This window comes from Aquila chrysaetos, chromosome 2 (genome assembly GCF_900496995.4).
Source record: "Aquila chrysaetos chrysaetos chromosome 2, bAquChr1.4, whole genome shotgun sequence".
Classification (NCBI taxonomy): domain Eukaryota; kingdom Metazoa; phylum Chordata; class Aves; order Accipitriformes; family Accipitridae; genus Aquila; species Aquila chrysaetos.
The window spans coordinates 31,486,692-31,514,636 of record NC_044005.1 but is presented as its reverse complement, the minus strand read 5'-3'; the positions used below and the strand labels follow the sequence as shown (position 1 = coordinate 31,514,636).

The 27,945-nt window shown below is 38.8% G+C and overlaps 2 protein-coding genes across 12 annotated transcripts in view; one reads left to right on the top strand and one right to left on the bottom strand.

Moving 5' to 3' along the window:
• The first annotated feature begins 24 nt into the window (after nt 1-24).
• AP4S1 (adaptor related protein complex 4 subunit sigma 1) lies at nt 25-23,031 on the top strand. Of its 2 annotated transcripts, none has more exons than XM_030043539.1 (7): nt 25-138; nt 5,331-5,490; nt 7,264-7,464; nt 8,928-9,014; nt 10,128-10,196; nt 13,331-13,342; nt 22,268-23,031. In XM_030043539.1, exons 3-7 carry the CDS (start codon nt 7,327-7,329, stop codon nt 22,394-22,396), a joined length of 435 nt encoding a protein of 144 aa, XP_029899399.1. In that variant the 5' UTR covers nt 25-138; nt 5,331-5,490; nt 7,264-7,326; the 3' UTR covers nt 22,397-23,031. The 2 variants fall into 2 exon arrangements, with proteins under 2 accessions (XP_029899399.1, XP_029899407.1); XM_030043547.2 differs by lacking the exon at nt 25-138 and adding an exon at nt 2,955-2,975.
• A 1,117-nt stretch (nt 23,032-24,148) lies between these two features.
• The window catches only part of HECTD1 (HECT domain E3 ubiquitin protein ligase 1), a 65,610-nt gene continuing 61,813 nt past the window's right edge, over nt 24,149-27,945 (bottom strand). For all 10 annotated transcript variants that reach the window (XM_041118756.1, XM_041118770.1, XM_041118773.1 and 7 more), the window contains 5 exons: nt 27,503-27,581; nt 27,299-27,392; nt 26,851-27,001; nt 25,476-25,620; nt 24,149-25,111 (listed from right to left, as the gene is read on the bottom strand). In XM_041118756.1, the coding sequence (XP_040974690.1) occupies nt 24,974-25,111; nt 25,476-25,620; nt 26,851-27,001; nt 27,299-27,392; nt 27,503-27,581 (607 nt within the window). In that variant the 3' untranslated portion in view covers nt 24,149-24,973. The remainder of the gene's footprint in view (nt 25,112-25,475; nt 25,621-26,850; nt 27,002-27,298; nt 27,393-27,502; nt 27,582-27,945) is intronic.

Genomic DNA, 27,945 nt, shown 5'->3' with positions numbered 1-27,945 from the left:
CGGCCCACCCACCCGTGGCCAGGCGGGGAGGAGAGGGGAGGGAGAGGGAGCAGCGCGATGCGTGCCGGGAAATCGCTCCCCTCGGCTTCCTCCTCCCGCGCGGGCAAGGCGGCGGAGTGCGCATGCGCAGGAGGGGAGGTGAGCGCCGTGCCCCGGGGGCGGGGAGCGGGCCGGGGCCGGGAGCCCCCTCCGGGGCCTGAGGTGGCGGCACACCGGCCAGGGGAGCAGCCGTGGGGCCGCCGGTCCTGCCGCTGCCTCTCTCCGTCTCTGTCGCGCTGCCCCCGCCCGCTCCGGGGCAGCCCGCCGTCGGCAGCCGCCGCCGCGAGGAGGGGGGAGGCCCGGTCCCAGGCGGTGACCGGACCCGGGCCCGGGCCCGGGCCCGGCCGCCGCCGCGGGGGAGCGCAGCCGGGCCGGGCGGTTTCCGTCCGTTCTGAAGCGAAAAGCGGAAGCGGTGGCGCTTCGCTGGGGCGGCGGAGGGTTGGGTCGCCGGCGCCGCGGCGGCTCCGCGCCGCGGGAGGGTCCAAGGCCCTCGGGAGGGTCCGCGGGAACGCCGCCGGGCCCGGGCCCGCGTCCGAGACCGGCGTGCGAACAGCACACCGGGAGTTCAGACGCCTCAGTCTCTCGGCGCGGTTTAATGGTGCGCTGAATTGGCCCCGCAAGGAGGTGGCTTTAGAATAGGTTTGTTAAATTTATGGTATGTCTCTGGACGTTGGATGATCTTTTTTTAAATGAGCGGTCATCTTCACAGTATCTCCGTGGTCAGGTGTGTTGCGATGTATTCCCTCCTTGATGAGAAGGGCAGGTGCACAATGTTTGCTATTCAAAAGTCTTTTCCACGTGAGGAAAGTTTTGCAAGAAATGACTGGTTTATTTTGTCTGGCTCGCTTTTATCTGTGACAGCAGCGCTGTGTTTGGCGCTGTAGTTTGGATATGGTGAAATTACCTCCATTGCAAAACACTGCTCTGCAATGCAATATTTACAAATTATCATTACATCCTATTTGACGTGAGCTGTAGGTCACCCATTGTACGTAGGGTAGGGATTCGGTTTTGCCTCTCTTCAAAATATTTATATGCTGTACTCATTCAGTAAAAAAAAGGATAGTTTCCTGAACAGTGCTCATTCTTGACAGAGTTGGAATTTTGTTAATTACTGAAAAAATAAATACTGCTTGTCTTATTACTGGTGTTTCCTTTCTCTCCTAATCTCTCCTCAGGTGTCTGTTGGTATTTCAGTTGGTTTATCCAGTCCTTCCTTTCTTCTCTATTAAATCATTTCCTACTAAAATTTCACCCTGCTGTCTTCTTGATTCCATACAGATTAGCCAATCCAAATCCAGCTCCTTTCCACCTCAGCTGAGTTTTTTATTCATTGTCTATGGACAGTATCAGATCATAACTAAAAATTAAGACTTACCTCATAACCAGTTCAGCCTTTTGTTGAGCTCCAATCTTACGGGACATTGCTCATTCTTGAGTATATGGGAGTTACTGCAATTTAATTCTGTTACTATATTCAGCCAGCATTTTGACAACTCAACAGCAAAGGAAAACTTTTTTACTCCTTCCTTCCTCCCTGACTTCCCTAGATTAATAAGGTTGCTTTTTTAAAATCCCTGATCCTGAATTTGAACGCTATTTTATTTTAAAGCCACATAGATATAGTTGTTTCATCTTTGGATGAATTATAATGTGCACAATCATAAGATCTAGAATACAAAAATTACTGCTACTGATAAATATTATTAACACTGTATGTGATTTTTATTAAAGCCTGGTCCATGGTCAGAACAAAAGTAGGAAGAGCAAGGGTATCTACATTTAGTACATGTGTAAAGTGCCATTACACCTCTGCATCCAGAAAACCGATGTTTAGAGTTGGACAGTGCAGCAAATTATTTGGTTATAGTTCTATCTAACATTTATTTTTAAGTCTTGGTGAAGCAGTTCTGTAAGAACGTAGTCATGCATTTCTTGTTTGCTAGATTTGATCTTTTATTTACATTTTACTTGAGAGCTCTAGAATGTTGCAAAACGTTGTTATAGTACAATAACTAAAATGCTTCTAAAACTGTGGACATCGAGTGGAGTGGTTTTAGCTTAAGAGACACAGATCTAATTTGAATTATAACTGTACTGCAGGAAGTCTCAAACACAGGTTGTGTTTCTTTTTTTATAATTTATGTGTCAGAGTATGTATAAATATTGGTGAAATCTTTGACAAAATAATGTTAAGTGCTTGTATCTACTGGAGCAGTAATTAAAATTATGTTTGAAATATGTTTTATATTACTACATGTAGAATCTACTGGGTTGGCCACGCTGGAGACTTAAGACGTTTTTATCCACAGAACAGGTATTGCAGGCTTTGCCTCTCTAAGAGGTCTCAACCAGTATCTGAAAAGACAGCATTTAGGGGTGTGACTCACAAACAGGGACAACTTACTTTGAGGTGTCTCATGTGGTTATGCAGCCTGCAGAGCTGGCACGTCCTGGAAGCAGTTTCTGAACCATCATGGTTTCTGTTTCAGCATTTTGAAGCAAACCAGCAGGTCTCGGTTTGTCTTCAAATACAAGGCTGGAGTTACCTGTACAGGCAGGGGGGGGTGAGCCTGCTTGGGGGCAGTAAAATCAAGAAGCATCTCTCTCTCTTCATGAGCTGGGGTTCATAGTCTTCTGTATATGTGCTGGTTTAGAAGGAGTTAAACCCATCGTATTATAAGTCATAAATGACTACGTACTCCATCAGTCTAGCAGTGTGAGTCACACAAGCCAATCATGGTACCAGTTTTCTCTCATAGATACTTATCTGTGAGAGATACTTTAATGAGGCTGAGATCTAACACGGTGTTAACAGTGTGTACTTAAATCACAGTAGTTAAACTGTATGTCATTTGTGTGCATGCCAAATTATCCTTGCAGAAGAAATACTTTGTAAAGGAAATAAAGGAGAGTCTACTCAGTCACTTTGGAAGGTAATTTCTTTTGAAGGAAAGTTTGCAATTTCAAGACTTTACATCTTCCCCAAGTGATACCTTCTGAGTTTTTTGTTTCTAGGGAGTCTTCATTCTGTCATAGAGTTTCGTAGGTGTTTTGCAGGTTGGGTATGCACGAAGACTATACTGTAGGCTATTCTGGACAAAATGCATGGTTGACTGTGATGGGGAGAGCTGGACTTGACAGTCCATCAGGATCTCGATAGTCCCTTCCAGTCTTCTGTTCCTAAGTGCATTTGTGATGCAGATAGTTGTCCAGTGACCTGGAATGAGACAGCCTATTCATTTCTGACAAACAGCCTTCAGATAGTAATGTCTTTTCATTACTAAAATGAGCAAAATAATGGCAGAGATGTGAAAGGCTTGCATCTTGTCACCAATTCCCTTGAACCATTTGATTCTGTATGCATAAAAGCATGGTAATTTGTGTGTATGTGCATGGATACACGCAGGCATGTGCGTGAGAATGCACAGATAAGCACGTAAGAGTTGTATTAGAAAAAATGGAGCTATCTTCGTAAGTAGAGTACCGATTATTGACCATAAAAGGTAGCTTCTCAAATACAGAGAACTTGATGAAGGAATGGGAGTTTCTCCATCCATCAACATGCACAGATATGCTTTTTGTTTGTTTATTATACTTCACAGGTTTCTTTACATCTCATATATGCAAACCTAGTTTTAACATGTATGTAACTGAAAGCCAAGATGAAAGGAGAAGAAATAAACTTTATTAGAAACAAAACTCAGTAATTTCCTTTTTTTGCCTAAATTGTGCAAGCAAATGTTTTTATTTCTACAAGTGATTTTTTTTTCAGAATTATTTTTAAAGGAAATAAAAAACCACTTAGGATATTTTTAACACTGGTATTATTCTCAAAGTCAGATTCCACAGCTATGCTTGCATGCTTTTTGTAAATTTTTTAAAAATTATTATTTGTACATGTAAATTTATTCCAGTGTTTCTGCACAAGACTGTGTGCTTGTACTGCCATTTACATGAGCAAAATTTATAGCTAAAATTTTGGAAGTTATCTTTGGGGCTGGTGGGAAAATACAGAAATGACTAGTGATACTGGTGGACCTCTTTCCTGTGGATGTTAATCACCTGTTCTAATACTGTGGATAACGATTGTCTCATAAATTACAGATAACACATTTGAGTACTGCTATGGTTCTACCTCTGTTACAGCTTGATTCATTTTATTTTATATCTGTTCTGGGTAAGAGCATTTGTGAGAATTAACAAAAATAAAATCTGGTCTGAAGTGTTTTCATATGTAAAACAATCCAGGCCATTCATAAAAGTACACGCAGATACAATAGTCATAACATCAGAAAGGGATTAACCATGTAGAAAGTTTAGGTTAATAGAGAAATAATTAGGATTAGGGGCCAATCCTGCAATAGGATCCATACATATCAATTCTTCATATATTTTTTCTGTTAGAAAACTATATATATAAAACAGAACTTCTGTTCTGCTTAACAGTAACTCAAAGTACAACAGCTCTCTCAGTGCTCCTGGGGTAGTTTTACTGTCCTCCCGTTCTCAGGTCCCACTTGAATACCTGCAGACATGTTCAGTCTCAGGTTTTTACTCTTCTAGGATGGATTTGTGCAACTTGCTGATTTCTGAGAGCAGGACTTACACTCCTCAGTACCATTTATGACTAAACTATTAAAATAGCTTGGAAACAACTTGTTCAAAACAGAGGACTATTCATGCTTCAGCAGTATCAAACACAAAGATGAAGCATAAAACTAAGAAGAAAAAAGAAAAGCTGTCTATGTCACTGTCATCTGTTTAGCTTGGACAGACGTGTTTTGCAGTTGGTAGGAACAACATGCATAGCTTTTGGCCTCCTGTGCCTGAGCTTGCTATTATTTTCATTAAGACAATGGGCAGCATTTCTTAGGTTGTTCCTCTTTCAGACCACAACACTTTTTCTAGTAGCTTTAAAGCCTCAGGTTTCTTTTGCTCGTGAGGTTGGCCCTTGCTAGAGTGCCTCATTCTGAGCTGGAAGGAGTCATTCATTCTTATCCTTACTTTTTGGAAGGTTTGTATAAAAAAAACGATTAAGTCATTACCTTTCTTTATGCCTCAAAATATTAAGACATCTCTTCTTATTGAAACTAACTTCAAGCACCCATGTGAAGTACAGCAGGGGAAAAAAAAGAGCCACATAATAAATGCAGAGAAGATTGTATAGATGGTGCTCTCCCATTTAGTCATAAATGGCAGCCTAAGCTGCCATCCAACAGTGCAGATCCTGTCATACATTTCCATCTGGGCCCTTTTTTGTCTTAATTACCTGGTTCATTCTTTCTCAGAGACCAACTTGCACTAGTTCAGAAGCTCGGGGTGCAGGGGACGAGCTGCGTGCGCCGCTGCAGCAGCACTGACCGGCGTCCATGACTCTTCTGTCAGAGCAAATCAACAAAAGCGTGCTCCTGTTCTGGACGTGAAGAGACTTCACTGTGCCTGGCAGAGGTGAGAAAGCTCTGAGACTGTCACGCTTCCAAACAGATTCTTTTGTCCTGAGGATTGATCCTGGACTCCTATTCCCTGGAGGTGTCACTTAGTTAAGAAATGAATTCTCAGAATCAAGTCTAATTAGTGAAGACACAGTTGGTATAGAAATCTAAACTTCTTTGTATATGGAGTAAACCACAGTACACTGAGGAAACAGGATAATTTTCTTGAGATCCAATTGATGATAATAGAGGTGGCTTTTCTTTCAGAAAATAATTAGGTGACCAATATGAACCGGAAGTAAGCAATAATTAATGTCAGCACCGCGTATCAGGGTTTTTTGTATCACTGTCATGAAAGATGTAGATGTTATCACCCATGAATGGTGTATAGCCAGTTTATTCCAGTTGCTAATAATATGAGGCAGCACCTATGCAGCTTGCCTTGTTATAAAAAATCAGCATATGTTTAAATGTCTATGAGGTTGCTCCCTCAGAGACCTATTTTGGTTTTTGTACTTTTTTCCCCTTTTGCTTTTCTGCATTAAGATACACTGGTTTTACACAAAGAGCTACACTGTATTGCTCTGTGGATTCCTGAGACGTTTTTTTCAGCTTGGACCTTCTCACAGGAGCTGTGACACTTTAGGAGAGAGTATTTGCACCAGGCAAGGAGCAACTCTTCAGAACTGGAATAAAGAAATAGCTTTTGCAGTAGTTGCTGTACTTCCAGTGCATAAACCTCAAGAGCATTTGGGCCAATAAATCTGCGATCCAAATAGAGAGTCAGATGGAAAACATTACAGTGACTGCTTTCTGGCATTAAAGAAAATAACCCAGAACTTCTATTTCAAAAAATTACATCTGCAGCTACCTTATTTTGCATGCTTTTCAAAACATGAAAGATTTCAGTTGTTTAGGAAGCAGATTCTGATATATGCTGTGCACTTTTTAATAGCCTTTTTCACTGTACATTGCATGTGGCATATTTATATTCTACAACTATATTTCAGTGGCATTGTGTGGATTAATATTTATATAGATTGAGATTAAGCTGTTTTGAGTAATTAACGTGATCCGGTTTCTCCTTAGCTGTCAAAGACCCACGCTTAGTTTTCATTGAGTGGAGAATCTACCTTTTGCATCAGTATGGGAAATTAGACGAGAGAAAACAGATTTGAGCGGCTCCTGGTCCAGCTCAAAATGTGTGCTGATACTGCTGATACCTAAATATTTAGGAGGCTCTAGTTCTGCATTATAGAAATGGTCATGTCTTGTAGCCCATGTGTTTCCCTTTGTCTTCTCTCCCTTCAGTCTGGTGTCAGGATGTTATGAACGAAATTGTTAAATACAAGTCAGAAAAAAAAAAAGATGCTCATAGACCAATTTTGCTCTTATGAGCTGTGTTAATTTTATGTTTTGGTATTGGGCAAATTTCTGATAATGTTCTCAAACCAGTCAGTTAGCATATGGGAAGAAAATGGTGAACAGATTTATGGTTTTGAAGAATTAATTGTTTACTCCTCCAATTCCCCAAATCCTACAGAGAAATTAAATTGCCTGATAATGTGAAAGCTATTATTTATTAGATAGTTTGTGATTACTTGTTTGGGAAAAAAAATGCCGTTTTACTCATGGGATGCATGCAAAAGATTAGAGATTTTTTTCCTATATTCTATGTTTTGGCAATAAACTCAGTCTTAAATATATGCGGATCTGGGCTGGCTAGCTTTTAGGAAGTCTTTTATAACTCTTATGTATGCTACTTTTTTTTTTTTTTTCTTCCTCACAGAAATACTCTTCTTGATTCCTGTGCCCCATAGTCATATCAATCACCGAGATCGACAGAAAAGAAATGATAAAATTTTTTCTTATGGTAAACAAACAAGGTCAAACAAGGCTCTCTAGGTATTACGAGCATGTAGAAATTAATAAAAGGACAATGCTGGAAGCTGAAATAATCAAAAACTGTCTCTCCCGTTCAAAGGATCAGGTAAGTTTTGTACTTTTTCCCCTAGCCATTTTACTTTATCAACATCTCACATCTTTCATGTCGATAATTCTGAAAACACATAAGTTTCCATTGCAGGTCATTATTTCATTTGTACCCATGAAGAAAAAGGCTGTGTTTCTAGATTATGGCTTCAGTCAGTTGAACTGTTATTCTGCATTGAATAAATATGTTTTTCTGAGGCTTACAGAGATTTTGGAGCTTTGTATATCACTATCATGAAGATTCCTCCTGTTTGTTTGAAAAAGCTCAGAAGTCCAGGAAAAATTTATTTTATCCTGCTACTGCTTTTCTGGTAGAGATCGATAGAGAGAGATTACTGCTGCTTTGCCTGAAGGTAGTAGGGATAGTACTGACAGCTCCAAGTTTAAACAAAAAACTTACTTATGAGAGAGGATTCTAAATCATGAAAATACTATCTAAAACACAGGGGGTTTTGGGAACACAAATTTTTTAGGCCTCTGTATTATGCATTTTTATTCAAAAAAAGCGTTCACACTTTCTGCAAGAAGGTCAGAAAACTCAGAAGTTGGAAAATTCCTTAGATGAAAGTTGAGATTTTCATGGCTCACTGAATTGAGCCATTGGTTCTTTAAGAAAAGTACCAAACCTAGAAAAACTTTTGAGCACATTGACTTGCATTGGAGGAGAAATCTGTGACTTGGACTGTGAGTGGAGTTTTTTGGTTTGTGTTCTGAGGTCAGCTTCTTTATTTTTCATTAATTACATGTGTCTTTGAACAGTGGTCCTCACATATTTCATTCTAGAAAACCTCAGAAAAAATAGCAGTTCCTATAAAGTACATTAGTTCACAGACTTGACAGTGGCTAAAGAAATTAACCTCCTCCATACTGCTCTTGCAAGAGCATCTCCAAACAAACTTCACCAAAAGAACTAACGGTATGCTGCCATTTCAAGGACTGAGCAAAATGATACTTAAAAAAAGAGAGGAAGCATCTTGTAAAGCAGTGTATAACAGCTCCATCTGCTGGCTCCTGTCTTATTGTGAAAGACGTGAATTTCCCCCCCTGGGTCTGGAAGTCTAATACTCTTAAAGTTTATGTAAAAATATCGATCATTTTTAAAATCTGAAAATGACCTTCAGGTTGTCTCTTTTGGAAGTGCTTCCAAATGAAAATTTAGGGGAAGTATTGACTGCCTTATAACCCCGAACAAGTCACTTTGGTTCTGTATGTTCCAGTTTTCCTATTTAAAAAGTGGTAGCATGTTTTCTGCCAGTAGATGAAAAGTTTTGTGTAATAGTTACCCTACTAAATTTCTTTGAAGTCAAAATTTCAAAATGGTTTGGTGGAGCTTGGGAAATCCATTGTTCTTTGTGGGCCTTACAAACATGAAAGCTTAGGCTCTTTTGAGCACTCTGTGCTTAATACTGTCGTATGCTTAAATAGCAACTACTATATTTGACTCGTTTTGTTTCTGCCTAGTGCTCTTTCATTGAGTATAAGGACTTTAAGCTGGTATACCGACAGTATGCAGCCCTTTTTGTTGTCGTTGGCATCAACGAGACAGAGGTAAGAAATTGTATACCCTCTTGGAATGAAAGCTTGTAGTGATTATCACAAGCAAGAGCTCAAGTCTTCTTCCAGTATGGAATTTTGCAATAGCAATTAGAGAATTTCAAGGAGTCATTGCAAAAAACCCCTCGTTTTTATTTCTGTGAAATAAAAAGAGGTATAAAAGAAAATGTGGTATGTTTGACTTCAGTCTATAACAGTAGACTGAACTGTTATCATGAGGCAGTCTTCCTGAGCCTTGTACTGATTCTGCTTTCTAAATTTATGTTTGATTAAACAGAAATTTGTGTGGCGTGGGGTTCCTCAACAAATGTTAGCATCACAGCCAGATCAGCTGTCTCATCTGTGGTGACTTCTCAACTGCCCACTGTTTTTTAACATCCTTGGCCAAAGAAAAAATTCCCATGCTGTCAGCTATAAAGATGCCAATTTATTGTATTTTAAGAAAAAGGGAAAAAAAAAAAGGTATCTGAAAATTGACAAGTACTGTTATTTCATGCATTCAGGCTGAGCCTGCAAGGCTTTAATGTCGACATTGATTCCCGGTTCTCAGAAATTAATTCAAAGCTTACTATTGGAGACCTTAGCAGGGTGGTGTGGAAGGCAGCTGCTGAACATCACAGTGTCTTCAAGTCAGGGTTAGAATGGCATGCAATCTGGGGCAGGTTCTTTTGGCTTCGCTGCAAAAATCACACATCTATACTGCTGCAGCATAGCCTGGCTCTGTGCTGCTGCTGGCTGGTGTGACTTACAGCTAACTAGGCTATGCCTACCCATGCTGATCTATCTATGTATCTAACCTGGGTGATGGTGGAACAAAGGATGCAAAGGGATGGCAGCAGCCCAGGCGAGACAAATCCATTGGGTACTGCAGCGGTTACTCGTGTGGCTGGCCTGAAGCTTCTGCCCCTGCGCACTCCCCTGCTCTCCCTACCTCCGCTGGGTAACCGCACCTCCTCTCGCTATGGTGGCCTGAGCTTGTGCACTTTATTGTAGCTCTTATTATTTTCTAGTTGCTTTTCACACACCACAAACTGAAATAACACAAAGAATACTATTACATTTTCTAGCTATTCATTTAATATTCACTTGTTTTTACTTTAATTTCAGAATGAGATGGCAGTATATGAACTAATTCATAATTTTGTGGAAGTTTTGGACAAATACTTCAGTAGAGTGGTGAGTGAGACATTGAATCTATTGTGAAATATTTCTTCTCTTTCAAAGCTTTAGTGACTATTTCAGTTCAGGGAATAAATCAAAGAATTTTTTTTTTCATATTCATTTAGAATTTTGAATACTTTAGCATGAATATTACCGGGCGGGGGGGAGAAACTAAAAAAAAAAAGCAGTATTAGTTGATTTTTCAGAGAAGTAAAAGTATACGTAGGTTATAAATCATCAGACAAGGAATACCAGAAATATTTCTCTTAGAAAAGCATGTTTTTATATGCTTATACTCAGGGGTTTCTTTGGGTCATCTACTCTTGAATTAGCCAGTGGCATTTTATGCATTTTAAATAAATAAAGAGGTTTTTCTTTACAGTTCTTTTTTGCAGTTCTTAGCATTACATCCCCCAAATGAACTTCATTCATGATAAAGATGGTGTAAGCATTAAGCAGGGAGCTGACGTCACTCTTACTGAACAAGATCAAAAGGATGGAGCAAATGAAACCTCAAAAACCAGTCTGTACTTGAGCTCCCCATATTGTTGTCATGCAACAGTGGATATCTGATAAAACAGCTATTATATAGTCATTTCATTAAGGAGTCAACATCAGACATGGCTCCAGTTAAAATGACACTGCTCCTTTTGGTGTGAGATTTTTTTGTTTGCTTGTTCTTACAAAGTTTGAAAATGCAGCATTATAATCCTGGTTAGAACATGTGCTATTTAATATAGGGTTTCTAATAATCTTGTTATAAACAAGTTTGCCTGAAATCATACTTTGGCACATTTTCAGTTTATCTGTGCTGAAATGTGTTGGATATCCCTCTCAGAAAAGGGGACTGGATAGAGTTTCCTCCGTAGTCTATGTGCTTGAAGGTATTACATTGGTAATTATACATACAAGAGATCAGTATGCAGGGTCTGTAACTGGTTTCCTAGTCCTAGTACCACAGCAGATGTGGCAGAGCTCCCTCTGTGAATTCAAGGACATGCTTGAAAAAGTCATCTGCACCCTTCACTGTTTAGATGCCTGACAAATGTTTTAGGCCATTATCTCAACTAATGTCACACCAGCCTCTTGAAGCTGCTGGTACTAAGTATATGACTTTCTGACTATACTTAAAGTTCAGAATTTGTCTCTTAAAATTGTTATGATTGCAGTGCCAACCTAAGCAGTGATAACCAGAAATGGAGTTTGATCCTGGCAGCACAGGAATGCAGAATAAAATTTAGTCACACCTTATTTATCTAATTGAGCTAATAGTTGCCAACCACTTCTAAAGTTTTATTCTCTGCACTTGAGGCAGAACAAAAATAGATTTAGTTCTTATACATATAAATGTAATATATATCATTCCTTGACCACATATATAACTCGACCACTGATAGTTGTTAGAAATTTGCTGAATTCATCATACCAGAGTTTTTTGTATTTTCCATAGCATTTCAGGTCTGAAACTAGGGGAACTGAAAAAGAGGGGTGGTTAAAGAAATCTCATGCCATTCCATGGTTCTATTTTTAATAGCATATAACATGATAAATGGCAGAGCACTGAAGAAGAGGGCTATAATTCTAGCTGGGGTTTCTGGCAGAAACCACAGAGCAAGAAAGTATAAGTCTGTACTATTATGGATTAATGTGTAGGATTTGCAGAATTTTTAGCAGAATCCCAATTTATGATGATGACAACAGAGACAGAACTCTGGGAAAGGACAGAACATCTGTCCTGCTCTGGTGGGACATTTTGTCATCTGTTATTTTTAGGCTTGTGAGCTTTAAACATTCTCACATACTCTATTTTTATCTAATGGAGTTTACAGAGCTTCAATTCAGATATCAGAACAAACATTAACAGAATTAGGGGGAAAGCTTTCAAAGTTGCTTGTGAGATGTAATTCTGAGTCCCCTTTGCTTTTATATGGCTACCCAGGGAAAACTCTGCATCCTGTTTAGAATACGTACTCCGATGTTTTCAACTGCTTTTTAATGCTGAGGAAACTTAAACTGATCGGGGTCTTAAAATACAATTTTTGTGATGCGTAAAAAATTTCGAATTGAAGAATGGCAGAGTCACTCAGCGGAGGCCTGTAGACTGGAACTAGTCCAATTTAGAGCATCTTTAAACCATAGAAGTAGCAGCAATTTTACCAGTGGACACTGCCTAAAACCAGGGTTAGAATGGAAACCACATTAGCAAACTGAATTCCCTTGGTAGCAGATAAAGATTCCCCCTTTCGGCAGAGACTGGGGAAGCTCCGCCCCAACTGTGCAAGATCTTAACTGCTGAGGCTGTGATTAGTTGTTTCTACATTTAGACATTTAACCGAGGCGCCTGAGTTAGAAGTTTGGTCATCCTAAGCTCCCATTACCGGCAGCGGAGACTGATGAGTATCTCGAGAAAGTGAGTCATGCCTCAAGTGTGCCGAGTCAACTGTTGAAGATACCCATCTCTTCTGTTGACTGGAGAGAGACCACAAGGGCTTCTAACTCAGACATTTTGGTTAAATGAATAAAACTACTTGGGGTAATTTAGGCCAAGACTAGAAGGGAAACAATGACTATGTGAAGAATTGTGTTGCTGGGGCTGGAGAATAAAGTGCCAAGGGTCCAAAGCTTGGAGATGCCTTCCCTCTCCTAATCTATCCAGCCACGGCTACCACCACCGTGGGTATATACGACGTCTAGATTTTGCTGTTGAAATGATCTGCAGCAACATTTTTAAATGTGTTTTTATAAAAATTTTAAACTTGGCATTAACATCCTGTTTTTGCAGAAGGAGGAAGAGAAAATGTAGGGCTGGAGTTGCCACGATTAGTGATGCTGGTTTTCCACCCACTCATTCAGATGGCATTGCATATATTCAAATTGTTACTTGTGGGTGACTTCAGTGGGTTTTTTTAAGTAAAAATTTCAGAACATTAGCTTTTGTTACAGAGGCAGGTAACACATCAAAGGCAAAGCAGTGTTGCAGGAAAGAGCATGTAACTGTACAGTCCAGAACAGAAATCTGAATCGGCCTAAAATTTTGTATCATTATTTTGAAGACTTTCTTTATCCTCTAAAGGGATGTGTAATGTTTAATGACTATGAAATGAGAGACCAAACTGTAACTAATGGTTGTCTATCTCTTTTTCTTGCAGAGTGAATTAGATGTATCCTTTTCAGTATCAGAAATCCATTTGTCTGTCTCTTTTTGGTGTACATTCCAGTTCATGCTGTCTTCATGGCACTGACTGTCAAACAGTGAAGACAATGCAGAGGTTTCACAAATTCTGCACTTACAGTAAGTAGCACCATTTTGGCACCTTTCTGAAAGCATGGCTGATGTTCAATGAGGGTCACCTATTTAAATCCTTGGTCATTAAGATAAGCCTGGAACCATTTCAAGTAAAACAGGGCGAGCTTGCTTAGAGAGAACTAAGTACCATTAACACCTAGACATGAAAAGTTCTATTCATGGGGGAACTTTCAGGCTTAACTACTTCAGGGTTTTACTTTCTTCTTTAACATTACAATAAAATAGATACTGAAATGACTGCAGTAATAAGAACTGAATGTTACAGCTGTGTCTTGAGCCAAATAGCAGTAGCATCATTTTAAGATTAGATTTGTGCTTTGATCTTGCTTCATGAAAGTCTAGGTAAGTTTTACTTTCTGTATCAATGGAAAGAGAGAAAGGCCTGGGAGGAGGAAATTTAGGAAACAAGGCATTGCCACAGATACCTTTTCCTTTTCCCACCCCTCTCCTTACACAGCTGTATTTTCATGTGTATGATTTGCAGAGTATTAACTAAAATCTATTAAGAAAATGGACTAAAACCAAATAGAAACAAATACTAAAATACAGCCCTGAACAATTAAACACAAATAGCAAGTAAATAAAATATAATACTGAATTCAAAGAAAACTAAACCAGGAGAATGTAGCGAGTCAGTCTTCCTCCTCAGTTCTTCCAATCCTACTGCCTGCTCACTCTACTCCAGCAATCCTTATGCCTATATTTGTTGTTGGTTTAATGCAGATCTGCTGGTACAGAGTTTCAATTATACAACTGAAATACAGTTGCCACCCTGGAATCAAATACTGTAATGTAGTTTAATTACCTTAATTAAGAATTAGTACATACATAGAACAAATTCTGTAAAAACCCAAAAGGAAATAATTAATTTCACTTTTGCAAATATTTTAATGCTTGCTATGTGCTAGAACTCCATCTCATTTACTGAACTTAAATATATATGTATGTATCGTGTATGTATATATGTGTATTTCCTTCCTAAAATTCACAAAATGCTGTGGTATTAATGTAACACTCCTAAATTCACTTATTATAAAAGAGCAATAATGAAATTTTATCATAAAGGGACTCTTAAGGTCTCTGAGCGATTGTATAACTACAGTTTTTGTATTCAGCTCTTATAGTTAAGGATTAGAACTATGTGTACTTGTGTATTAGGTTTACTGAATTAGAGACTAACCAGACCTATTCAGTAATTATACATAAAAATAGTCCTCTATGTTTCCATATGGTGTACTTTGAGTCTGCAGTTACCTGATTCTTTTTATCTTAGATTGTTTGGAGTACTGAGGATTCTAAATTCTGCCTGCCTCTGGTCATTGTTTTCGCACCGAGAGGAATTTCCTGTAGTTATACACTTAAAGTTACTACCAGCAGTCCATTTAATAGCTGAGAAAGGCTGCTGCCTATACAGCACGCTTCTGCATACAGTGCTAGTCTGCATAGTTTAGAGAAGTTGCATTATATGCCAACACTAATGTTTGCAACAGGTGCAACACAGTGTCTGAATGATTCCTGTAGAAATTCATCTTCTACATGGGTCTCATCTGCATGAGGCTATAAATATAAATATTTGGAAAATAGGAGGGTGCATTACTATCTTAATTTCCAGTATTACCAAAGCTCACGTCTGATATGTCTCTTCTCAACATGTAGGACATATGAATGATGTACGTAATTTTTCCATTCAGAAATGCACTTTTCTACATCATACATTTCAGGAACAATTTTAAAATAAATATTTTACTTCTATATATGTACAAAATAATTCTCCCATTTAGGAAGAAGAGCTTTTCACAAGTTGAGAGGATACCTAAAATAGTTGAAATGAAGTGAGATACCCTCAACATTAAATGTAAAGCAGAGATGTAACACTGAAGAAGTGGGTTGTTCAGGATTGTATTCATTTTTGATAACAGCTTGAATAGCAGGCCCAGAAGAACAATGTAAGATTGGGATTACAAGTGTCTTAGATGTTAATGCAGTGCAAGCAATAATCCATCAATATGCCTTTCATAGTGTGTAAGGTAATATCCCCACCTGGGATTAAACCATTTTCTTTGCCAAACAGTCTTACACTAACTCTTATGTTCAGTACAGTTAGCTTGGATGCAAAATACCTGATGGAGGAAGTAATGTCTGAAGGTCTGTAACAGCGAACACCAAATAGTATTTACAGAATCTTTGTATATGGAGTATCTGGCGGGAGACTGTCACGATTTCCTGTCTCTGCGCTATTATTTTTGTGTACAGATCCATAGGAAGTTTATTTCAAAAGTGATAGTGGCTGTTCTTTATAGAAAGTAGTGTTTACTAACATGAAAAAAATAGTAGGAAATTACATGAAATCAAAACCCATGAAAAATAGATCATAATCATTAAAGGCTATTCACCCATGCCCAGAGCAAACCCCAATTAAATCTAAAGGCTGAGACCATCATGCAATTGAAATGTTCCTGGAGCCCATGCTAAACCTGCAGCATGTGCACTGATTCTTAAAGCTTCCCCAGCTGCAGTGCATTCCCCAGTATTCCTGGCAATGCAGCTTCTGCTGCTGTGGGACTCCAGCTTTCATTTAGGTCCAAACACCTGAATTCACCCAGGGCACGGGCAAAATAGCTTGCATCATGGCCTGAGCCTGGAGTCAGCTGTCAGGAAGGGCACCTTGAGCACAAGGCAGAGACTGGGTCCAGTCTAAATCCTGCCCAACAGGATTCATACGTAGTGTTTATATGTATGTATGACATAGGTGTGTGATGCTAAACAATGCATGAGCAATTGCAAAGTTATCATCTCATGCATACTGCAAAAACGAACACTGATGAACTACTAGCCAATTAAGTAACTGCTTTAGAGTAGCCATGGTTTTTACAGAAGCTTTTATGTGTGAATTGTAAAGCATTGAGCCATTCTATGATGTCCACTTTCATTCTGAGAGTCAGTCACATACATAAGGGTACCTATGACAGAATGACATGACATTTCTAAAGTTGTTTGGTTTGTTTTTAAAATATCTGTAAGTAGTGTGGTTGGGCCAGTTGCATGAACAAGTACTGAAATTGTCCTAGGGGTGTTGCTTCCTAATCTGTTAATAGCTCTAGATGAGCCTCACTTCTGTGTATGAAATAAGCGGGTGGGATTTTCTGTAGCTTTAAAACTCCAGCTTGGATGGTGGAGCAGCTACTTGCTTGGTGTGGTGATGACAAAGAGACTATAAAAACACAAGTGTTACCACAGCAGCTTTGTAGGGAACAATATGCTGGTAAGCATGAGAGTTTCTAAAATTACAAAAGGTTGACTTTTCTATTGCTTGAACTTGTGAAGCAAGGCTTACTTGAAGACACATTATGAACTTACAGAAGAAACAGATACTTACGTTCCCCTTGTGGGAGGGGAGGGAGAACACAGGGTGCTCTGGGACCAAGCATTTGGAGAATGTTGTCTTGAGCCAAAAAAAACATTACATTCCATTGCAACTAGCTGCTGGTGCTCATAGGATAGATAAAAAGCTTTAATATAGGGAATGCTTCATGTGAATCAACTGTATTCTTCAATCCCCCATGGAATAACACTTTCAGAATACAGTGCATTTAAGTAGTAAGAAAATTGAATGATTAATTTATTTTGAGAATTTATAAGGATACACTTGAGTTTGTACTGTAAAATAAGTGGATGAAATGGAAACCTATAAAGATGAGCTTAAAACTGTTGTTATAGAATATCACAGAACTTGAAGGCACCATTTCTCTCCTATTTAATGTCAGCATAATTGTCTAAGGAAGAAATGGTCAGAAAGCATTAAATGGGTTTCAGTGCCTAAAATCTGCCTGCCATTAGATAGGCTAAAAGTTACTTAAAGCGAATGTTAGAAAAGATAAAGTCGGAATGTGTGACTCTAGATTAAAAAAAGAAGCAATTCCAACTAATCTTTAGTTGAAGATGAATGTCCAGGATGGAAATCGAAGTTTTGTAATGCTGTATATTCAGTAGCAAACCATCTGCCCCCATAAGTATCCGTGCTGTAATTTATTAAGCTTTTGTTTGTGCTCCTGGGTGTGTTACCTGACCACAAGTTTGGCTGCACTTTATCATCTCTTAAGCCTGTACACACCCTTAATTACATGCCTGGAAAATCCTGAGATAACTTACTTAAAATGTCTTTATATGAAGAAGTTATTTATTTATCACATGCAGGTCCTAAATGAGCCTTTTTCCTTTCCTACTTCTTCCCCTCTCCCCTGCTTAACCATCTGCCTATATAACGTTTTGGGGAAGGAGACACAAGACTGTGTCACATTTACCTCCTCTTAGTATGTATGTGCCATAAAAACTTTGTGATAATAGAAAGTTCCATTAATGTCTTTCATAAGGGCAGGTCTTAAAGTTACCAAAAGCCAGCATAACATTTAAATACCAGTTCTAGTAGGTGCCATTTACTTCTAGGTGCTGCTAGGTACGCAGCCACAACAGCATTGACTGAAATCTGTAAACCAAAGACAGTAAGTGCTCACCTTTTGCTTAGGCTGACAAATTGTTAAGAGTGTTTCCTAACTGGGTGCTCTGAATACTTTTATTATACACTTTTTGCTACACATGCAGAGATTAATACATGTTTTCTTCTGCATACTTGTTTAAAAATTCCTGTTAGCCTCTGCACAGATCTAGTGAAAGTCCCTTAACTCTCTTTTGTGGGCAGCCAGGATTCTTACTGGAAGCAGAACCTTAAATGACAGCTCTGGGTGGAGCACATGGCAGTGCACACACTGAATATCCTGTTGCCAGTTGCTCAAACTGGTTTGCTTTGCTGCTTTTCAGCTGGGTGTGGATCTATGACTTCAGGGCTTTAAACCCTGAAATTTGGGGTCACTTGCCAAACAAGTGACAGGTGGGGAGGTTGAGCCTTGCTGAGGATCAGAGATACATACCTCTCACTGGGCAGGGCATTCAGACGTGAATGGCTAAGCAATGCCTGTATGACAAGATGTAACCATAGAGCATAGTCATGAGACTTACAGGAAAGGGAAAAACGCCAAGGTTGATCCCTGTGCAATCTGTTTGCCAAAAACAGCATGGTAAAGGGAGGCGGGAAGGGAACAGAAAAAGGAAGCCAGGATGTAAGGTTGAGGGTAGTGCATAAAGAATGCTTTGGGACTTTCCAAAATCAAGATGATAGATCTTTCCAGAATGGTATTAGTATCCCTGTTCAAACTGCAGGTGGAATCACTGGTTCTGGAATGATGACTGTGAGATTAACAGGTTACAGATGGACAGAAATGATACCACTGTTTTCTGTAATGGAGTAAGCCAGTTTTGAAATAACCTGGAACAGCCCTGCAGGGGAATTGATGTCTCATTTAAACATACTGGGTTTGAGTGGAACAGCTACAAGATACCGGTGTGGGTGCAGTTTTCCTTTGACATGGTATCAGCTCTTTAGGAAATGCAGCAGGGGAAAAAGCAGTGCTAAGTGTGTTTTAAATGTTTTCTTAAACAAGGAGATACAGAAAAATAAGGTGGGAGGGGCAAGTTCCTGCATCATCACTGATCCTCATTGATCCAGGCTTCTGGGTTTTGGATCCTTGGGACTCTCAGAGGAAGAGGAAAGCCTGGAGAGATGGGAGCTCTCCCCCACTGTGGGAACTGGGCCACTGTGAATCAGTGGTAGAGTGTAAAAATTAAAAGCCAGGGGAGTTGGCTTTATCACTTGTTGAAACCTGAATGGAATGTTATCTAACTTCATTAACAGAACCTCTCGCCCTGTGTAGAGCAGTGCCAGAGGTGAACTAAGCAGCAGCAGAGCTGTCTTCCTAAAAATTCTCACATTACTGGACTAAAGAAACCCTAACTTCTCAGATTAAAATACTTGTGTAAAGACTGATTTACTTGGAAAGTGTACCATAGGGAGAAATTTGTCTCATGTCTTCAACCTGCCAAGGAAAGTAAAACAACTACCTTTGTCTCTGGAACCACAGAAACGGAGACAGCTGAAGTTTTAAGGACAGTAGTGCTCCTCAGGATTGAAAGGCATGAGTCTGATGAATTGAGAAGCAATTCAGGCCTACGGTCAGACTCAGGGAGAAGTCTGGTATTTAAAATACAACTTAGAATTAAATTAGGTGGTTAAGTTTAGGCCAGCAAATTAGAAGCTATCATCTGATGAACCACGGACATACCCGAGAGATCCTGTTGACAGCTATAGTTTCTCTTCCTCACGTAACAGTAACAAGTAGTAAAGTTATTTGGGGGCATGAATTCTGCTACTACACATACCTAGACATGCTTTGCTCTTGGTCAAGCAGAATGCATTTGTTGGAGCAGCAATTGTTTACCCTTCTGCACAAATACACGGTAGCACTGAGTTCAGCCCAGAGCACTTATGACAATTTGAAATGGCAGAGGAAGGTGACAGCCTGCCAGCTGTAATCTCATCAACTTGACCATAGAGGTTCATCCTACAAGTTCAAGCTTCTACTTTTCATCTCTTAGAAAGGTGGTCACACACAAGGATGACATGAGACACTCTGTGCCCCTCTTCTTGCTTTAACGTATGCAGCAGAGGCAATCACCAAGACAGGGACAAAAACTTAAGCTTCTGTCATCACTGGGCTAGACTGTCGTACTCAAGAACTTCTCTGCAGACAGCAGAACCTTAAGTAAAAGGCAGCAGGTGCAGCTGCTACTAACTCAGCTAAGCTTGCCCATGGAAAAAGGTGGGTTTGGAATTCCCCAGGCTGAGGACAGGCTCAGCTTCCATCCTCTACAGTTTTCAGGCAGGCAGCATCTCTACTGTGACATTTTAAAAAAGACTGAGCCAGTCATCATTACCTGAAGTAATGACTTGGGCTTCTGACTCTGAGAGAAAGGATCACAGAAAAATTCCTCTCTGCATTCCCAAGTACTGGCTTCAGTCTTGGTTCTCTAGAACCTGTGAATTGTTTGATGGGTCTGGCTTTTACCACTCACTGCAGGGAAAATAAGGCACCTAACTCAGATTAAGGAATTCACTTCTCAAAGCCAGGTGCTAAAAAACTAGGCATGGAGATGTTCAATGTTACTTAACTTAAATCCATTTCTTGAATTCAGACTTAAGACTGTTCACTTCCATGAGCTCACATTGTTGCAGCTCTGGTGGTTTAAGGTGTTGTCTCCCCACCACTCGCATGTGCCACCTAGGAGGAACAAATATATACAAATAGATGTGGCTCCTCAGCTGTTGTCATATACATAAACAGTTCGTACTCCCACTGTTCCTGCTCTTTGGCAGAGGAGTAGGGCAGACTGCTGTAGTTAGATCCACTAGAACCCGTGAGACAGAGCAGTCATGTTCAGAAAATGAGACTTTAGTTTTATCATGCCGAGCAGAGGAAAACATTGATGCATTCAAAAACCTGGCTCTCGCAACTCCACTGATTAGAATGGAAGTCCACTAACATAAATACAAGGACAGGAGCAAACCCACGTTGTCTTGCTGAGCTCAAACCATAGAATCATAGAATGGTTTGGGTTGGAAGGGACCATCAAGATCATCTAGTTCCAACCACCCTGCCATAGAGTCAAAAATAGCATAATGGGCAGAGAGGGCACTCGAGAGTCTCATATCTAAGTTGAAAAAAAGTATTGAAAGATGTATTTAGAAGTTACTGTAAAGTATCTTACTAGCTCAACTGCAGGAGTCCTCAATACACAGGCAAGAGCTAGAGAGAGCAAAATTAAGGCAAAGCCGATCCATTGAGCACAGCAAAGAACACATTTAAAGAGCAGCAACAGGTGGAGAGCAAGGCAGATGAAGGGTTATTCACGCCTCTGTATATGTATGTCAGTGAAGCATAACAGATGTACCCAGCAGGCTTTTTTACTATGCCTATTTCCATTTCAGGTTCTAGTGATAAATGGCAACATAAGAGTCTTTTTTCACTAAGTAACCCTTGGCAGTTGTTCAGTGGATGCACAAAACAGTAAGGTATGCAGAAGAATGCCTGCTGCTTAACACCAGAGTAATGCCTGAAGGCCTGTCATTTTTTTTTTTTTTTTTTTTTTTTTTTTTTTTTTTTTGAGACAGATGCTGTTAGATAATGTAAAGGAAAGACAGACATGGTTATGGACAAATTTCATATATCACAACAGTACCAATTCATATTGTTTCAGATTATTTTCCTTTAGGTGAACATTAGAGATTATAAGTATCTTTTAGAAAGTATTTAAAATATGAACCATTTATTTACTTTTGCTCTTCCTTATGAGATTTATTACTATATCAATGACTCAACTTTACATACCAGTGTATTCCTCTTAAGCTATTTTCAAGCAGATCAAATAGTGTTAGTAACTTAGGGTAAGGAAAATTTAAGAATCAAATTTTAAGAATTTGACAATTACTTTTCTAAGATATGCAGAATATCTGCATCTTCACATTCAAGATTGTTATCCCTCGATAACATTTTATATTCAAGCAATACGTGGTACTCAGGCAGACAGCAAAATTAACCACCTACATCTAAGTTCAAGTTTACCTTGCTTCTATTACTGTGTGGTAATCTTCGAGGATGTGATACTGCTGGGGCTTCAACTTCGCTACCACAAACTTCTGACATCTCTGTGGTCAGAAAAAAGTGTCAGTTGAACTGTTCCTCTAGCTCCATTAAAGCAAACGGCCAAATAAACTAGAATAAATTAAGAAATACCTATTTTTGTAAACCTTGATTAAAGAGTAAGGTGCTTAAGATTTTCTCTGAATTATCTTCATATTGTTCAAAATATACTTAACTTGAAATGTTTCTAGATCATGTTCAATTTGGACAGAGTGCACATCATTTTGGATGAAATGGTGCTAAATGGTTGCATCGTGGAAACAAACAGGAACAGAATTCTTGCCCCTCTGTTTGTGCTTGACAAAGTGGCAGAAAGCTAGGAAGATGCAAGACTGACTAAAGCATTTTACAAAACATGGTGAAGCCATCAAGAGCATACCAACAGCAGTGTTCTGATGTCGTTTTCTGATGTCACAATATTCAAATTAGTTGGAAAGTATTTCCTATTTCTCCTATACCCTACGTACCTATTGGAAAGATACAGCTAAACATAAAGTGGAACCTTCAAATTCAGATGCAGCTTTATTGACCCAGCACAAATCTTTCTAGAACAGTCAACATTTTTTATAACTGACTGAAGAGAAAGTAATGGAAACTTATACAAGACCATCTAGGTATCACTTTGAATTATGTAGCATTGTGCCAGACCTAGGAGAATACAGAAAATACGGAAATATAAATTCAAACTGAGTTTCAGTGCTTCCTTTAAGCACCAACTTGATTTTTTTATTTTCATACAAATGTAGAATAAGTTAAAGTTCTGTAACTTTTATGACCACTAGCTTCACCCCTCATCAAAAAGCTGGTTTCACTCCCTTTTCCATGTAAGTAATAGTTACAAAAGAAATGTAACTAACAGAAGTATAGATGTATTTAGTATTCCTGCATACTGTGTAACTAGAAGTATTTGGCACTTAAATATTACAACATTAATAAATGATAATTAAAATCAAAAGTTTGATCATCTTTTATCATGTTGGCTTCATAAATTACACAAAATATTTTCTCTTTTGGCACACCAGTGTATTTTTTTTCTCTTGTATATTCTATCCACACATCATGATTAAAATGTTTACAAAAGATGAGTAACAAAAGATATGCAAGTTTCTCAGTACCAGCTGGGTAAATCAAATCTCCCCTTCTCGAGTAGGAGGACGTAGCTATGCTAACTTGTATTCACAGGCATACAACATGCTGATTCCTATCTGTATAGTACCCTAAGTCACTGCAGAGTTAACAATCTGAGCTTACTTTCACTTACCTTCCTAGAATTAAGGTGTCTGGCTTTAATATAGTAACACATTCAGCAAAACAAGTTGACATTGGATCTGGAGCAGATACTCGTACACAAGGTTTATGCAACTGCTTTGTTGAAGCACAATAGTCACAGGAGTGGGGTGGAGATTTCCCTTCAACTTTGCATTGGGGAAAATTTCAAAGACTATGCCTGTAATGTCCTATGAATAATGCTATGAAAAGAAATCCAGCATCAGTCTGATTTATATGCGTGAGGCAGAATCTTTTGGCAAGCCCCCCGCCCCCCCCCAGCAGTGGCCTAGAAAAGATTGTTACCAAAGAGAACTGGCACAGAACAAAACTTGCCACACAGATGCAACTAAAAATACTAATTTTTCTTCTCTGGTATCAAGTACTTAAATATCTTCAAAGACATACTAGCATCTTGCTTTATCTTACTGTAAGCCACTTTTTACCAATAAATACCTCACCACATGCTGAAACCAAGACAGGCACTCCATCTCAAGTAAAGCTGAATCAGCTACATCATCTGACCCAGTTTTTATTCCAATTTAATGAAGAACTATAACTTCAGGTCACATGGGCCCACTGAGGAGCACCAAAACCTGCCACATGCAGTGTTGCCACTGCCAGACTAGTTCTTAAAAAGTTGCACTGTGTAATTTTGAAAAGATCTGAGCACAGAGATGAATTCATGAGACCAATTATTGCCACGTAGCTCTCTTAAACCTTGAAAAAAGTACAGCACATTGTTCAGAACACGTACAGAGATTTAATAACATAAGAAATATTAATGAAGTAATCAAAGGAAACAGTTTTATATGTTGCAAACATTTTAATGATTACTTTTGAGCTTACACATTGGGTGGTTTTTTTAAACTTCAAACTGCAACAAGTTAAATAAATGTTTATAATATACAAAGAAAATACAACCAAAAGTAGAACTTGCTTTAAGTGTGCCTTGCACTAGGAACCAGTGTTTTTTAATAGCTTTATCGTTGAGCTGCACAAACACACTTAAGGATTTGATCTTTATAGCAGGGCATTTGAGAAATCAAAATATATTCCCACTTGAAAGGAAAAAAAAAAAAAAAAAAGAAAAAGGTTGTGCATGATTATATGCAAAAACCCACTAAAATACTCCAATAGTGCAGGCACCATTAAAAAAGAAAAAGCTGGAGATGCCCATTAACTCTAACTTTTAAGGAAGCAAGTTTCTGACCATTTAGCTTAAAGCCAGCAAAACAGGGATCAGTGATGGCAACTGTAGTGTACAAGGTATTAAATGACAAACTTTACACAAATACACTGTTAGAAATTTGTATCAGTGAACACTGAAAATCTGATGATCTGTTCTTTGGAACAGTCAAACAGAACCACCTTAATTTCCAGTTGTGCAAGCCCTTGAAGCATCACACAGTGTTCTGTGCCAATTTCTTGCTGGCTGTGTAGTTACAAGGATTTATTTTGTCATTAGCAGCTAACAAACTTATTCCACATGTTCCTAAAGCCTCACAGGTGAAAAAAAAGGCAAGTCTCATCAGAGCACAGCGTGGAGATCATATTTTTTGCACACAAACACAAGAGGCTTCACTAGTATCAAAAAACACTTTCTCATGTCCCATATTGCAGTCAGCAGCTCAGTTGAGATGGAAGCCTTTCTCCATTGTAGCAGCTAGCAGACGCTCTCTCATAATCTCCTCAGAAGAATACTCAGGCAACTTTAGGTAATGCACACATGTATTCACAGATGGATAACTTGCATCTGTAGCATCAACCTGAGGAAAAGAAAGAACATTTTTTACTGCAGTTGTGCACAGCACTCAATATTGAAGTTGAAAGTTGTAAGGTCCTCTAATTCATGGCATTTACTGCATACATAACACCAGTTGTCAAGAAACAGTAGCATCAGGAAAGCTACAGACCAACTTAGAAATCTGTATGTACGTTAATTCTTTTATACTCGAATATGAAGTCAGCGAACAGACCTGAAACAGGGGTTAGTACTGAAAGGTTACCATGGTGTCATAAATTAAAAACCGGGAGAAAAAAAAAAAAAGTCAGTGTTATTTCTTAATGTAGCAACAATCACATTGAAAAGCCAAAATAGTTGGTTTGAAGGGCAACCTGAAGGAACCATACCTTGCGTACAACAGTGAGCCGGGGATGTAGGTTTGCCAGTCCTCCTGGTGGGAGTGTTGAACAACCAGTGGTGAACTGGAGAAAAGCCTTCCTTTCATCCGAAGACATACCACACAAGACTCTCACAAATCGAAGGAATCCAGGGCTTAAAATAAATTAAAATAATTCGTTATGATAACATAACAAGAGAGTGTTTTTTTTAATTTTCCTTCACTTGAGACAGTACAATTATGATCTTCAGTCACATCTAAGCAATCAGAAGATTCTAGTGCCTGTTCAGTATTGAGTTAAGAATAAAACATAAAACCCATAAAAATACTTCTTTGATCTCCTTGCTGAGTATTACACAGAAAAATGTAGGTAAATGAGAACTTTTCTCCATACTTGGAGCATTATTCAGGTGTCTTGCATATGAATGGGTAGAGAATTAGACAGAGCTCAAACCTATTCTATGAGAACATTCCAACTGACTATAATCTTAAGACTTTTCCTGTACCAGTTCTGCGGTATAAAGCCACTTCAATTTATATATGATTTAATTTCTATCCTCTTCAAGACCCTCATGCAAAAAAAATTGGAAAAATGTAACGGACTACAATAGATCTTCAAGGAATCCTCCAGTTACCACTGCTTTCTTCTGTACCAGCCCAGGGAATGAGGGGAAGGAGAGGGCATGAAGAAAGCACAGCCTGCTGAAACACTCCCTTGGTATCAGGCAATGTAATCTCAGCTGCATCTTTGGATGCAGGGCAGGGCCAACAGAAGAATCACTCCACACGGCCTCTTAGACTGATTAGGATCCTTCAGCATGCTTATATTAACACAGTTCCAGAAGTAGTTTGTATGTTATTGCTACCAAACATGACAAGCAGCAAAAAAAACCCAAACCCAACAAACCCCAAAACATCGAGACCACCTCCTGATAGCCAGTCACCAGTGTATATGTGTTCCCTGCATAGTACATTTTCTTTTTTAACTACACTTGAAGAGAAAGAAATAAGAAAAAAGGGACAAGTAACAACTATACCCAACCAAACAGAAATTATAACCACCACCAAAGATAAAATTAAAAACTCTAAAATGCTATTTTTAATAGCCTGCATTAGTTAGCTGCCATTACGTTTCCACTACTTGTTCACATTTGAATATTTTAAATGTTTTTATCCTCTCTCATCACAGAAGCACCAAGCACCTTCCAACCTATCCATTGTAACATACATGGTTATTTCACATAGTTTTAGACAATCACTTGCTCTTCAGTGACCACCAATCCCATCCAATTTGGCATCGTCATCTAATGAACATTCTGGACATTTTGTCACTTAATGTATCTTTTAGCTACTATTTTAAAATCACTCAGAATATAAGTACCTACCTATCTCGTGTATATCCCAGTTTAGGTTCAGTATAATTGATGATATCTTCAGCTGCCCAAGAAGGCGACTGATTTCCACAAAGAATCATCTGAACTTCTTCATGGCTGAAGGAACTCAGCTTCTCCATTGGAAAGACTCTATTGAAGCCATCTTTAATTTACACAAGATACAGTTATAAATAAAATCAAAAGACTTTATAAAATAATGTCAGCATTTCAATTATATTTTAATCAAACCAGAATCAATCAACAGTTTCTTAATTAAGATAAACGGAACCTCTTCAAGATTAAAAGTGGCGTAACTAATGCAAATGTGTTATGAAATTAATATCTATTGCATTCTTAATTTTTTTTGAAAGCCATTCTATGCCACCACTTTAAACCAGCACACCCTGAACACCAGTTAGTCCACCTAACTGCATATATGTTCTGCCATATTTAAAATTACCTCTGAATGCCTCCATCTGTTTCTGTATACCAGTATGCATGCAGAAGTCAAACATGAGATCTACATATTCCTCTGCATTATCCATTGTTACAGTCTGCAAAGACAATAGATAAATACTTAAGAATTCACTTTGCATTAGAGTTACTGCTGAGACAGTAAAAATTTAACTGCTGCTTAAATTGTAAAGGTAGGTTGTTTCCTTACCTCATCATCACCACCTGGCTTGAGATCCACAGCTGTAAACCCATATACTTTGGACGAAGGGCAAAACTGAAAATTTAGACTTCAAAACACAAAAGATAGTTACTAACTGCAAACAAGTCCGCGACTGTTTTTGCAAATACACCAGATTTATAAACTGCACCCCACACACCCAAAAGCATCTCACTACATTTCAAGCCATTGTTTGTAGATCATTTTGTATATACATGAACAGTGGCACCGCAGTACACAACTACAATCAGTAATGGACTACACAGATAATACATGTTTCAAATCTATGGTATGCACATACGAGTACTCACCCACTATTTATTTGGCTTTGATAACCATTGAAAATTTCATAAGAGTTTGGTATCTCTAAGTTATCAGCTTCAAAAGTACTCAAGCAGTTTAATTCAGCTCACAAACTCAAGAAATCTTTTACA